Source organism: Sparus aurata, chromosome 20 (genome assembly GCF_900880675.1).
Source record: "Sparus aurata chromosome 20, fSpaAur1.1, whole genome shotgun sequence".
Lineage (NCBI taxonomy): Eukaryota > Metazoa > Chordata > Actinopteri > Spariformes > Sparidae > Sparus > Sparus aurata.
The window spans coordinates 5,694,454-5,708,294 of NC_044206.1; the positions used below are offsets into that span (position 1 = coordinate 5,694,454).

The 13,841-nt window shown below is 39.9% G+C and overlaps 1 protein-coding gene across 2 annotated transcripts; it reads left to right on the forward strand.

Annotated features, from left to right (window-relative positions):
* The first annotated feature begins 3,060 nt into the window (after positions 1–3,060).
* Positions 3,061–11,730, forward strand: LOC115571821 (zinc finger protein 271-like). Of its 2 annotated transcripts, none has more exons than XM_030401439.1 (3): positions 3,061–3,149; positions 5,158–5,537; positions 7,544–11,730. In XM_030401439.1, exons 2-3 carry the CDS (start codon positions 5,351–5,353, stop codon positions 8,785–8,787), a joined length of 1,431 nt encoding a protein of 476 aa, XP_030257299.1. In that variant the 5' UTR covers positions 3,061–3,149; positions 5,158–5,350; the 3' UTR covers positions 8,788–11,730. The 2 variants fall into 2 exon arrangements, with proteins under 2 accessions (XP_030257299.1, XP_030257298.1); XM_030401438.1 differs by having other exon boundaries at positions 3,082–3,369.
* The last annotated feature ends 2,111 nt before the right edge of the window (positions 11,731–13,841 follow it).

Below are 13,841 nucleotides of genomic sequence, written 5' to 3' on the forward strand. Positions count from 1 at the left end.
TTTTTTCTAAACTAAAGTGACACGTTCCAACATCAAAGCTGCGTGTGAGTTAGTTGGATGTGTGAATATCTTATTTGACTATTTATCATAAAAGAAATAATTATGGACACATAACTGTGTGGAAACGAGGTGTTAAACAAATGTCTACCTTCAGGGCTTGTGGACGGAGCCTTCCCGGAGTTCAGTCGTTCACAATGTGATGTGTTCACTGTCCGCACATCAAGTTTACAAAGACGTGGCTCCGTCAGGTGATATTAGATGGCAATAGACAGGCCCAAACACTACAGTAATAAAATGCATTTTAACATCTATAGCCTTATACATGCCTTATATTTTTACATAGTTTTGTATTCGATGTGGTTGAATAGTTTTAACATTTGAATAAGGTTATTGTTTTTCACATTCACAATAAGTCTTTCTTTGTTTTTTCAGTCAGCAACTGGAAAAACGTCAAAGTCCTGCCTGCATTGCCATATATTGTGGGTAATTTGGTCAGTCCAGTGAAGTCTGCACCCTCAGTGCACTCCCTGGAAGTCTCTCTTTCATCAGATGGTAACCCTTTAGGTCCCTACAGCATTTTTCCCGAAACGTTAACAGTGACAAACCGACAAAGAATTATAACTTAATTCTGTTTTCCTCTGCTATACAGAGCATTTTTATGTCTTTCAGTTCATTGTTTTCATTTCATAGACCGCTTCACTCTTTTGAAACTATCTTAGAAATTTCAACAGCTTGTTTCCGAGGTAAAACCCAAGTACTGCGAGGCACCAAACAGTAGTTAGCCAAAGTTGATGAATAGCTAGTGAATGGTGGTATCAAGACGGTAACCTCAGACTTGTGGAAGATGTTGTAAGAGGGGTCATTTTAACCGAAACCATGATCTTTCCCTAATCCTACCCATTTGTTTGTGTGCCTAAACCTTAAACTCTTAGTCAGAGCCTTGTCACATCACAAAACATCATACATTTGGAGAACATAATGAAGAAACAATGTGTGCAAAGCAAGCAAAATAGATGCTCACCTTCTCACATTGACCATACTGAACATAGTCGGTGGAGATCAAATCAGACCTAAAACAAGAGACTGAAAGTACATTTGTTGGTGAACGAAACATGAGTCCGACTGAACGCTAATGTTGCTTCAACTGTACATGTCTACAAAAAACTCTTAATACTCTTAAATTAAAGTAATGTTCGCCCTGAAAGCCTATTGTTTACAGCTTGTTCCATTACCCAGTTGGTCAAAAAATGTATTTGCTGAGTTCTGGAAACACGGCAAGATTTCTACAATGTCAAACAGGGCGTTGTACACTCTACTGAGTGCTATTCCAGTGAGGAATGGGAATGATGGCCAGAACTACAACTTCCTCACCAAGATCAGATAATTGCAAACTTTCTTTTTCTTTCACTAAAAGGAATTGTCACAGACACACATTGCTTTTTCACAGACTTGACTTGTTCATCAGAAATATATGCGCACAGCTTTTGTTGTAGTTTTGCTTTGCATTTTTGGTTCGGAGCCGTGTGCTACAACAAGTTATAATGTATCCCTTTTTTATTTCTGTTCTACTCCTGGTATTTCCCATGAAATGTGGGATCACATGTTTTGCCTCTTTAGGGTGGAAATATCTCTTAAACAGCAATGAGACCATGGAACACCATCGCTCTACACTAAAATCTAGAATACCCATACTGACATGATAAGTGCTGCATACACATGAATCACCTTATGTGAAGTCTGATCAAAAAGTTATATTTTAGAATTCTGTTTCAGGGTGTCCTACTGATAATCAGTGCAGTATTTACAATTTTTAACAATAACTAATCGATCAGATTATGTAATATCACATAGGGAAAGTAGTAAATAATACTGACTGGACTAATTAGATTTTTGGTGTTGACTGTGAACTTCAGGTTTAGGTTCAGTCAGTTTCATTCTAGAGGTCTATTTGTCACATCACTGCGACATAATTGAGTTAGAAATCACAGCATACTGACCCATTTGAAACATGGTAACCACGGTGTTACTTAATTGAAATACACATCAGAAACATGGTAACACACACATGTGGAGTCATTCTATCCTTGAGGAATGAGGAAAAGGACATCCTGTGGTGCTTCCCCTGAGCTGTATAGCTGGAAACTCCCACCCCACAACAACAGGAACGAGCAAGCTGGCGCGCTGCAGCGGCCCACTGTTCTCCACTCCACAAATCACTCTCATTACTCCTGGTTACACAGTAGTTCAGTGCTAACAGACACGTGGCTTGGAAAACAAACATCCACTAAAATTATTCAATTTATGGATTTTTTTGCCTGTTATTTCTCTGCTGGTTTCCACTCGTTATTACTACTGGACACTACAGCACAGAACACATTTCTAACCTCTGGTATTGCTCAGTTTAAAGGAGCTGTATTTAAACAACCTGTGACTTTACCCATGAATTGTCAAGTGGAACACAGCTTTATCAGACGCATGAGATGTGGTCAAACTGCTGCTTGGTACAGAAACTAGCAAAGCGAATTGCACCATCTGCTGCATGATGTACATAAATGATCTTGAATGCACAGAGAGTCCATTGAACCTACAGTCAAGACACAAAATAAACACAAAATAATCTTGTGACAATTGCTGCCATAAATCTAAATCATGCGTCAAACATAAAAGATAATAAGAGATGATGGTACACTTCTGCATTGTTAAATCATTTATTTTTCTAATCTCAAGGATTGTCATGTCTAGTTAAAGCTATAATTTGAATAATCAAGGGCATCTGTTTGTGTTGAAAAGCGGTTGGGACATAAAGCTTAGGTAAAGGAAACATTTTTAAACGGTTCAGCATAGTCAACAAATTATTTTACATGTGGGAAAAAATGTCTCCGCTTGTTATAAAAATACCAAACATCTCTCAGTATTTTCCGGTCTTTCATCACTTACTGAAATGTGAAGTGTTCGTCTGCTCTGATTTTTTTTCTACACCTGCTGTTGAGTAAAAATAAAAGTGTGGCGCTATTCTGGATTCGAACAGATGGCGGCGGTGTTGTTTTTACTACAATGTCTGTCGACCAAAGAAAAAGAAGAAGAAGCTCTGTTGTGTTTTTAGCATTGTGACTCCTCAACTTGACTGGACACTCTGCAGCGTTTAGCTGGTTAGTTTGCTCTGGAACTTTTGATACTTGGCAGGCTGGCGGCACTTTAATAAACTAAAACCAGCAGACCACAGCCTGTGTCCTCTAGTTAGTGCTTTGTTCTTATCACAAGCTCGTGTCGCTATCAACTTGCAGCTCAGCTAGCTTGCTTCCCTTAGCTAAAGCTAACTCTGCTAATCCAGTAGTGGCTGAAAAGAAAACCAGCGACAGTGTCAGCTGGGTAAGCACTTCAATTTACCGAGATAGGTGGGAGACCGCTTAAAGTGTGATGAGGTTTTGTAACATTAGCTCTTTAATTAATTATCTCCGACACGTCGCGTTAGCTGCAGATCATATTGAGCCAAACTTCGTTAAAAGTTCTTGCACTTTTTTGTTTTCTTAGTTGCCACTAAATGTACATAACATAACATACAAAAAGCACGAATTCCTGAGGGTACGTACGAATAGCTAAATAATGAGGAATTACTTCGTCAACACCAACAATAAGTGTTAATAAGACAGGACCTCACTTTATCTAATGTGTAAAAAAGGTCCACGGGCAGACTGGACACATGTAACTGAGGAGCATAGCAGGTTCTAGCTTTCCCCACATGAATATTAGAAAGACAATATATGGTTTCATACAGTCTTTTTCATGAATAAACAATGATGATTTAGTCCCAGCTTTTAGTACTTAAGTAGTAACAGCATTTTAGATTTTGGGACATAACAATAATCAGTAGCCGGTAAGAAACATAGGCTGCAATGGTTAAAGGTTGTGCTGTCTCACAATTTCTCTCGTCTGTGTGCAAGGACTGTGGGTGCAGCACAGTGTGAGGTTAACATACACAGACATACACAGCACATGTGTAAAATTTACATTAAATCCTGCTTCATGCTGAAAATAATCGACAGAAAATATGTTTATATTGATATTTTTTTCAAAAGCGACTGGTCACACACTGAGATGTTTTTGAAAATATTTCTCTACTTTTTATAAATGTGACTTGCTGAATATCAGGTACACTGGTGCTGCTGACGAAAATATTCAGCTGCACTTCACAGATTTTTGGGCACATGTGCAGCCAAAACTGTTCCCTGACTGTTTCAGACAAGCTGAGCAAAACCAGCAAGGTACATTATGTTGATCAACAAATCAGTTCAATTCGAACAGCCTCATACTATACTCCAATAACTTTTGGTGTGTAAGAATAACATATTTATTTTATGACGACCCAGTATTATTAAGAACATGTTGTGAGGTTCAGACTCTCTGCCAGAGGAATAAGCCTTATTAAATCATACCAGTTGTACTAAGTGCTGTATCGTAGGCAACTGGATGTGTTTCAGCCTCTTGAAAATGTTTCACCTCCCACCCAAGATGCTTCTTCAGTTCTAACGAACTGGAGGGGAGTTGCAGGCTTTTAGACTCCGTGTGGTGAGTGTCCTCACAGAGTCGTTCAGGACACATATGAGCCCTCAGTTTCAGAGCTGTTAGGGCATCCTGTGGTGTTTGACCCAACCGGCCTTCATGTGGGTTGCTAGGGTTAGGTGAGCCCAGGTGAGAGTGGTTGTCAAGCTGTCTGGGGAGGGAACTCAGTTACTGCATCGCAAGTGGTTGATGGACTAATGTTGCAGGCCGCCTCCTCTGTTCTGTTGGAGAGGTTGTTCTGTCTATCAAATGTAATAACAAACAGACAAAACAACCTCTCCATAAACACATGGCACAACACAGGGTGGCCAACTCGGTTACATTCTTTGCTTTGAGAGGATCATAAAAGGTTCACACTCTTTCAAATTGCTGCTTCTTTTTACAATGAATTTAAATCAAGGTTCAGAGTTAATTGAATTGTCATTCTCAACACGGGTTTATAAAGCAACATGTAAGTTCTAGTCCCTTCATGCTATACGAAAAAAAAAAAACTTTTTATGGTGGCGTGTTGAGGATGACTTCATTTAATAGTTCAGAAGCAAAACTGAGATCTCTTCCTTTTTATACACCCTACTGTTGCTGTTAAATGTCTTTCAGATCTCCAGTTCACTCCTGTGAGTATTGCTGCTGGTACAACAGGATGCTGTGTTTGCACACATGGTCAGAGACAGGTGGGATCTGAGGACGCAGAAAGTTTAGGTGGAGCTGAGTAGCGATCGGGAGTGACAAGGACTCGGGGGGGGGGGCTCATGTCTACTTTATAAGCCTTCACTGTGGAGAGCACTTCAGCATGGTGAAGACGGCAAAGATGGAGCTTCTGAGAGCACTTGTCAGTGAGTGCTTGTCTGCAGCCGCCCAGGAGATCTTCAAGATTGTAGAAAGAACCATCATCGAGTATGAAGAGGAAATGTCCTGTTCAAAGTGGGTGGTGGACAGCCACCGCAGACTGCTGGACGTTGCCAGCTCACACAGCGAAGGTCAGTTCATCACACGTTTGCTTTCTATAAAGGAGGAGGAAACTGTATTCACGAGCTGATTTTGGATTCCAGAAGTTGATTTTTCAGATGCTTTTTTCACTGGGATGCATAATTCTCAGGTGGAAGTCAAGGAGTCACGGGCTGTGTTACAGATGCTGTCAATAAAACATGACTCTTCTGTAACTGTAGGGACCGCAAGTAAATTGACAAAAGTAACATCACTTATTAAACGTTCTTCACCGAGTGACCTACAGTATATTAATAACCTGTGTTTTTGTTTCGTCTGATGATGCTGTGATGTTGAATAACTATCGTATCTGCAGCCTGGTGATACGAAGTTAAGGGCTATAATTAAAGATTATTTCAATATCAATTAAGATTATACAGATTCTTTTCATAACTGAGTCAGGGTTTTAGTCTTTAAAAGAAAAAACCTTTGTGTAAAAATGCTCTTTTTCACTCATTCATTTACCTCAGGCCGGAGTGTCATCTTCAGAATCTTTCTTCTTTTGTCCAACCAATAGTCCCAAACCAAAAGACTCTTCATTTACTGCAGTGAATTACAATTTTTCAATTCAATGACTAATCAATTATCATATTAGTTGAATAATTACATATACTTTTGATCGTCTGATTGACTAATCAAAACTGGTGAATCTGGGTGCATATAAAACACAGTGGGTGTGATCAGAGAGAGCAGGAGTCTGATTGATTGAATTGAAGCGTTTCAATTATTTCTTTGACAAAAATGTGGAAAATGTGCTGGTTCCACCTTCTTCTATGAGCGGATTTGCTGCTTTTCATTGTCATTCTGAGTCTTTGTAGTGGGAGACTACCATCCTTATCCGTCAAATTATTCCACTATCAGGCCCAGTAAATCCGCTCAAAGGTTAAAATCCAAATTAAAGGAGAAACAGCCCAGATTCTAAGTCCAACTCAGAGGTGAAATCCGCCCAGAGACTAAGTCCCCAAATCTCCTCCAGAGACTAAGTCCAAATCAGAGGCGAGGCAGCAGGTCTTCAGTCAAAAAGGTGTTTATTCCAAGAGAAGTTATAAATCCATTAGGTACCCCCGAACAACTGAGAAATCTCCCCGGATCACCCCCTTTTATACCTGGGGTCAGTGTCACCAACGCCCCTTCTTGGACCACCCCCCTCGTCATGATCACGCGAGACTATCATCTTAATATAATTTTTTTTAAATATCTTCCCTAATGGCTGCAAAGTGTCTCACCCAGGCCTCTATCTTGGCCTTGGGTGCTCCCTCACTCCAGCCTTGTTATTATAAAGGGAGCATCTGACCTTGGTCTTACATCAGGCTCATATTCACTGTTAGCACACAACTGTAAGGTGTATTTCTCAAATCAATTTATATGCATGATCATGACCCAGTTTATATTTGCCACTACATCTTCAAGGACGTGTCTTCGGAAATTGTGATGAGAATTTTCCTAATTGTTTCCTTATTTTCATTTGACCAGTTAACGATCGATTAAACAATTGGCAGATTTACCAGTAACGAAAACTAGAATGGCAGATGTGTGCATGCCTCTGCCAAGGCCCAACAGTCCCCTTTAATTCAGTCAAGCCTCATCAATATCAAACCTGTTAGATCCAGATTTTTTTTTTTTGGATCCATATCAAATCGTACTCACTCACAGATAGCAGCCACCTTAATACACCAGATTTCTTTTTTCACCGAGATCCATGCTTTATTCCCTGAGAATGTAAAAAAAACAAAAAAACAATAGCAAATAAAGCTATGAAAATTGTGAAAAAAACTCCTTGATCCATCCCTTTATTCTGATCAGCACCAAAAGTTAATGGGGTCTATTGTGAGCTGAGACCCATCCTGGAGGTTATAACTGTTAGTTGAAGCCCCAGTTACATGCTGTCAGCGTGTGTTACGGTTCAGTTACATTTTACAACTCAGCCTTTAAAATTGTCCAGTAGTGATCTAATCCATGAAAGCCTGTGAAATAAATGTCGTCCTGTCATTTGCTTCAGACTCTCTCCAGATGTCGGCCACAGATGTGAAGATGCAGTCTGGTCCGCAGCAGCCTGCTGCCAGCGTGAACATCAGTGTGAGCTGGAAATCAGAAAACACCACATCAGAGCAGACAGAAGACAGCCCCAACATGAACAGCACTCACTCAGACTCCTCTCCTGCCAGTGATAACGATCAAAGTGACCAGGAGATACTGGTCGATATAGAAGATGATGATGTGAAGCAGGAGTTTGACCTGAACGTGCCTTCCCATTTCCTCAACGTGGAGAAACCATTCAAATGTCCCGTTTGCTTGGCCAATTTTTCTTCCAAAAAGACGATGGTGCGACACCTCAAAAGGCATCCGGAGGACAAGTCCTCATCGTACCAGTGCCAGTTCTGTGACCGCAGCTACTGCCACAAATCTGAATTCATCATTCATGCCAGGACACACAAAGGTGCCAAACCATACAAGTGCCAAGACTGCGATAAAAGCTTTGAGCAGAGGGACACTCTGCTACTTCACAGACAAAAACACACTGAGGAGAAACCATATCAGTGTTTAAGTGAAAAGGTGGAGGCAGATATTTACCTGACACCTGGCAGGAAGATTGGAGAAGACCTGGACTCCAGACAGCAGGAGTCTGTCATTAAGACATTTCCTCTCACTATCACTCCCTATGATAAGAGTGAGTTTGATCAGGAGTCTCTGCAGCCGCTGTGTCTATACCAGATTCAGACTGTTGCTGATATCGATAAAGAAGCCTCGACAGTTCCAGTTGATCACATTAAAACTGAGCCAGCTGAAGCTGATGGTGAACTATCAGACAACACCACAGATGATCAGCTGCTCCTGTCAGTGAATCCAGGTGAACAGGCTGAAGGTGAGACAGAGCCCAAACATCTCAACATAAAAAACCCCCCGCCAAGGAGACCATCAGGAAAATCCACTGAACTCATCATTCAGTTTGAAGCAGGGACGGCACAGAAACCCTACAAGTGTCCTTGTTGCACCAAATGTTTCTCCTTGACTAAGACTTTAATAAGACACGTCAAGATCCATACAGAAGACAAAACATATCAGTGCCCGTTTTGTGGAAGAAACTTCTGTCAGAAGTCAGACCTGGTCAATCATACAAGGATACACACAGGAGAGAGACCATATCAGTGCCACGAATGTCACAAGTCTTTTGCTCAGAAAGGCAACCTGATGGTTCACATGAAGAAACATGCAGGAGAGAAATCGTATCAGTGCCAGCTGTAGCTATAGTCAGGAGTCCTCCTTTGAATGTCACATGCAGAGCTACACATAGTATGTGGAGTTTGCAGGGTCATTTTCAAAACCTAAATACCTTCATTGGTACAGAAATGTGTCTGTAGCTAGTCAGGAACTGCATGTCTGCTCTGATTCATAACTGTGTGGACCACGTTCTTTGATCATATAGTTCTGATTTAAATCAAATGTTTGCCAGCTGACAAAGGTCATAACAGCAATGCAGTCATTTTTTTTTTATAGCTGTTATGTTGAGATCACAAATCATTTATTGATTTGTTTATACAGGCCGAAATCAAAAACACATTGCCTCAGTGGGTTTTACAATCTGTACGGTAAACAACATTCTCTTTCCTTAGATTACTTTTCCCTTGAACAACAGGAGGTCGTAACCCACTGGACAGTAACGCATCTGCCTCGGGTTGATCATTTCATCTAAGACTATTGTTTTATTCTGCCCTGTCTCTACACAGAATAGATGATTGAAGCATTGTAACTATTATTATAGAGTATACGTCACACAAGTGTGTCACTATAAAAAGTATGTGTGAAAATAAGCTAAATGTAACAATCTTATTGTTACGCTCACCCCTTACAATAGCTATAATGTAAAACCCTCGTATAAAATTAGAAAAATATCAAAAGTTTGTAAAAAGTTCATTTGGTTTGCTTTGAAACTCCTAACCCCAACACACATGAAAGGATCTTGTTGTCTTGAGAGGTCAACTGTTTTGCTACATAAAAGAAGGAAGAAAATGATTTATGTTATCTTGAGATAACCCAATGATTAACTTGTGATCCAGCGATAATGGCATCATGAATAATTGTGCGTATGGCCGTTACAGGCTTCCATACTTAACAGTTGCATTGTATACACACATTTTGCATTTCAATTCAATACACCAAATTAACAGGGCCATACCAAATACAAATACAAAATGTACTTTTAGATTGAATTGTATGGTACACAATTACACGATAGCACAATTACCTGCATGTTAAACTACATTATTTTGGTGGCCTTGTAATTAAAGTAGTGTTGTCATGATGCTGAAAGTTAAATGTGAAACAATACCTTGAACAATATCGATGTTCTATTCAGTGTTCTATATCAGGGTGAAAAATTGACAGAAAAAAGGGGCATTGCATTTTTGATTCTATTAAATGATAAATATAAGGCATGTGTGCTGTGTGCTATAGCACATCAGCATCCAAGTTAATTTCTGACCATAGTCAGAAGAGTGGAAGGAGGCCGGCCTGTGTGGACGCTGCAACATTGTGTGTGTCAGACTGCTGTTTGAGAGAAGATAAAGTGGGAAAGCACAACTGGTACCGGTAGTATAGTATCGAAACCAGCTCTGGCGTAAAGCCGCAGCAGTGTGTCAGTTCATACAGCACTACACGCGTTGACATCTGTGTGGTCTTTTCAATGGGTTTCCCCATGTACCTGTAAATCTAAACCTGTATCGGCAGACGGTTTAAAACCATATGGATGCTTTTATAATTTGTTGTGATTTGTTTGTTCACAATTTGTTTGTCGCCCTGTTTCCACAGGAGCGGACACTGGTAAACAGTTTCTGAATTGTGTATAAACCCTGGCTCCAAATGAATAGGTCATACAGAGATATGAGGCTGAGGAGAGGAGGGATGAAAAAGCTGTGTCTCAACACTTATTTGGAAGAAGAAATTATTTAAAATTTAGCAAACTCATTAAAAACAGTACAAACTCAAATAACATTATCTAGCCTTCATCACAGACACACACACACACACACACTCATGTTGGCAGCTCATGTTAGCAAGTGTTAACTTAGCGTTGATAACACTAGTTGTTATAGCTAGTAACATTTATCCTTAACAAAAACCACCTGTGCTAAATACCACGTTTACTATTTGTACAAAATCATACCTGTCTCTTTCACACACACAGACTAACATAAACGCAGCATCCAACTTTGCTAACGTTAAACAGCTGCAATAAATAACTTGTCTTTTAACATGTGTTTTTACTTTTCTCATTTGTGCAATAACATCATACGTTGAACATTAGCTGCACTGAGCTGTGATTACCTACCTGTTTCTTCCGCTGTGCCATTGCTCAGGTACCATGTTCTTTTCTAATGAACCTTGACCTAGATCCCGACTTCATGGCCCTCCGTTTGCCTGTGGTGGGTTTAGGGGTTTAACTGGACGTGTACGTTGCAGAGACAAAATAATCTTCCCTTCCAGAACGAAACAACAACTGTCACTGTCACTGGCTAATGTGAATGTTGTTATGATTCAAAGGTCAAACATCAATGTTCAATCTCAAAATGTGACCATTTAAGACAGAATTTTATTTAGGTAAAGTTCTTGTCCTTGGCTTATATTATCAAATGAAAATAAAGCCTCTGTATTATATCAGCACTATAATTCTATATATACTCAGCTCTGTTTGTCATTGTGGATGGTTTAACTGGTGGAGTACAGTTCATGACACTTAACAGCTGTCATTTTCAGTCAAATGTCCTGATTGTCATGTCAGTATTGTCCGACCGGCTGATATATTCAATATGGCTAACGATGGTCACACAACAGTGAAATCTGATAAATGCATACGTAGCAGCCGACAATGTGAGAAGCTGAATTCAACTTTTTCTGAATCATGTGAATTGTAATTTAAGATCAAAGTATGGCGTAGACTATTGTAGCAGTGCTTCTAGACAACTGTTCTGTGCAAGCATGTGTTTGTGTAGGAAAACCGTAGAAGGATGTGTAATAGATTTGTGTTTTGCCTGTATTTTAACTTATCCCATTAAGTTTTAGGTATCTGTGTTATATTCAAAGATTTGTATTTGAAAAATATATATATGGTTGTGTTTTTTAATAATTTTATTTCGGAAAATGTGTAAGAAAATGGGTTTCTACATAAAATCTGAAAATGACAGTTTAAAAGCAAGCTTCTGTCTAATTCTATAGTGTTTGGTCAGTGTTTTCATGGGAAAGTTACTGTGTATACAAGCCAGTGATACAGACATTAGGTAAGCTGTAAGAGAATTTACCATTTGTGCTTGTTGCTCAGCCACGTTGTCAATTCTTTATTCCTTATTAATCATGTGGTTTCACATCGTAATTTAGAGAGAAACAGAATATGGCTTTAATTGATCTTGTTGACACAACTGAGAATGATGGTACTTTTCGTTTCATCCACCAGAAGTGAAAAGTAATGCCCTTCTCATGCTCTTGTTAGTAGCCATTAAGGTTTTATATATTATATTATATTTTTACAACAACGAAAGAAGGCTCATAAATCTTTGCTGAAAGAAAGATGCATTACAAGAGGCATTTGCAAACAACCTGCCTTACAATTACATCTAGCCACACCCACGGGGAGGGGGCGACTCCCAGTGACTGGCAGTGAGCTGGCACCCGAAAGGCCTTTGGTTGGAAGGGGTATATCAAGGTGGCTGTATCTGTATATACATTTCATATCTGCATACAAAATCAGGAAACTGGTTCAGGAATTCAAATGTGCACCAACAAAAACTTGACAGTAAAATGTGCAAGTGGACAGAACAGTGGAAATGTCTTCTTTGACACAAGCAATCCTGTCTGATGTCTCGGTACAACATTGTGTTCATTGACAGGTACTAAAGTCTGCTCATTTATCATACAAACGTGCAAGTCCATCTGGACTGCTGATATTATTGAGCTGCCTTGTGTCTGTAAATTTCCTAGATGGATTTTTTTTTTTGCGGAGACACTTTGGCTACATTTACAAATGTTTACATTTACAGCATTTAGCAGATGCTATTGTCCAAGCGACTTAAAAAGTACATTTGTCACAAGAAAGAACCCACAACATACCACCATCGATACAGTAAGAAAGAAAAAATAGAAACGATGTTCAAGCCCTCGTCTGATCATAGTAGCTGCTATTTATCAAAGATACCTTAAGCTCATAAGTGCTCTGATTTAAGTGCATATCTTAGTCATGCTATGTGGGGGGAGTCTTGAGTCTTTTGCGGAAGATGGCGAGTGCTAATGTTAATGTGGACAAGCACGAAATCTAGGCTTAATTTGTGAAAGTTAAAGGAAGTAATGAAGTGTTGCTAATTACATTAACGATGGATCTTTCCTTGTAAGCTGACAGGGAGCTAGAGATAGTTGGATGAAGCCTAATTAAGCTTCAGGGATTTTTCCCTGTTTATGCTGAAAATGACTTGAAGCTTTGGGGCATTGAATGCAGCAGCCACAGTGATATCTGCAGGACTTTGAAGCCCTTCAAAACTGAGGCCAAAACAATCGGGCATCATGCAGCAACACTCCCTTAAAAAATCACTTTTTTTTTTCAAGAGAAAACAATTCCCCTCCAGATGCACCCAACATTCTTAACCTTCCAAATTAGCTCTGAAGCAGGTCTGCTAAATGATGAATCCCACTTGCTCATAAATTGGAGGTGCATGACCAATTAGCATAGGAAGTGCTTACTAACCACCACATAAGGGCAGGTGTTGTGCAGTGGGCAAACAGCTGATACTGGCACAGTGATTGGAGAGATGGCACAATAAAAGGTGGCGGCTGTGGATCAGTGGGTAGAGCGGGTCGTCTAGTGATCGGAAGGTCACCAGTTCAAATCCCGGCTCCCACTAGTTGCATGTCAAAGTGTCCTTGAGCAAGATACTGAACCGCAAATTGCTCCTGATGAGCAGTTGGCGCCTTGCATGGCAGCCTCCGTCATCAGTGTATGAATGTGTGTGTGGATGGGTGAATGTGGCATGTGTTGTACAGCGCTTTGAGCTGTCATTAGACTGGAAAAGCGCTATAAAAATGCAGATCATTTACCATAAAAGGGTCGTAACACGAGGGAGAATGTCAGCAGCAGTGAACTTACGGTATTGTTAAATTGAAAAAAAAACAAAAACTATGTAAGTTATTACATGTGTGATCTTCCACAGTGACAGCATTGGCGTTAAAGGAACGTCAAAAACACAGTATCTTCAGCACTCCGATTGTGCGCTCTACCGTGGAGCAGGTGCGCACAGTGGTTGTAAGAGCACTCCTGT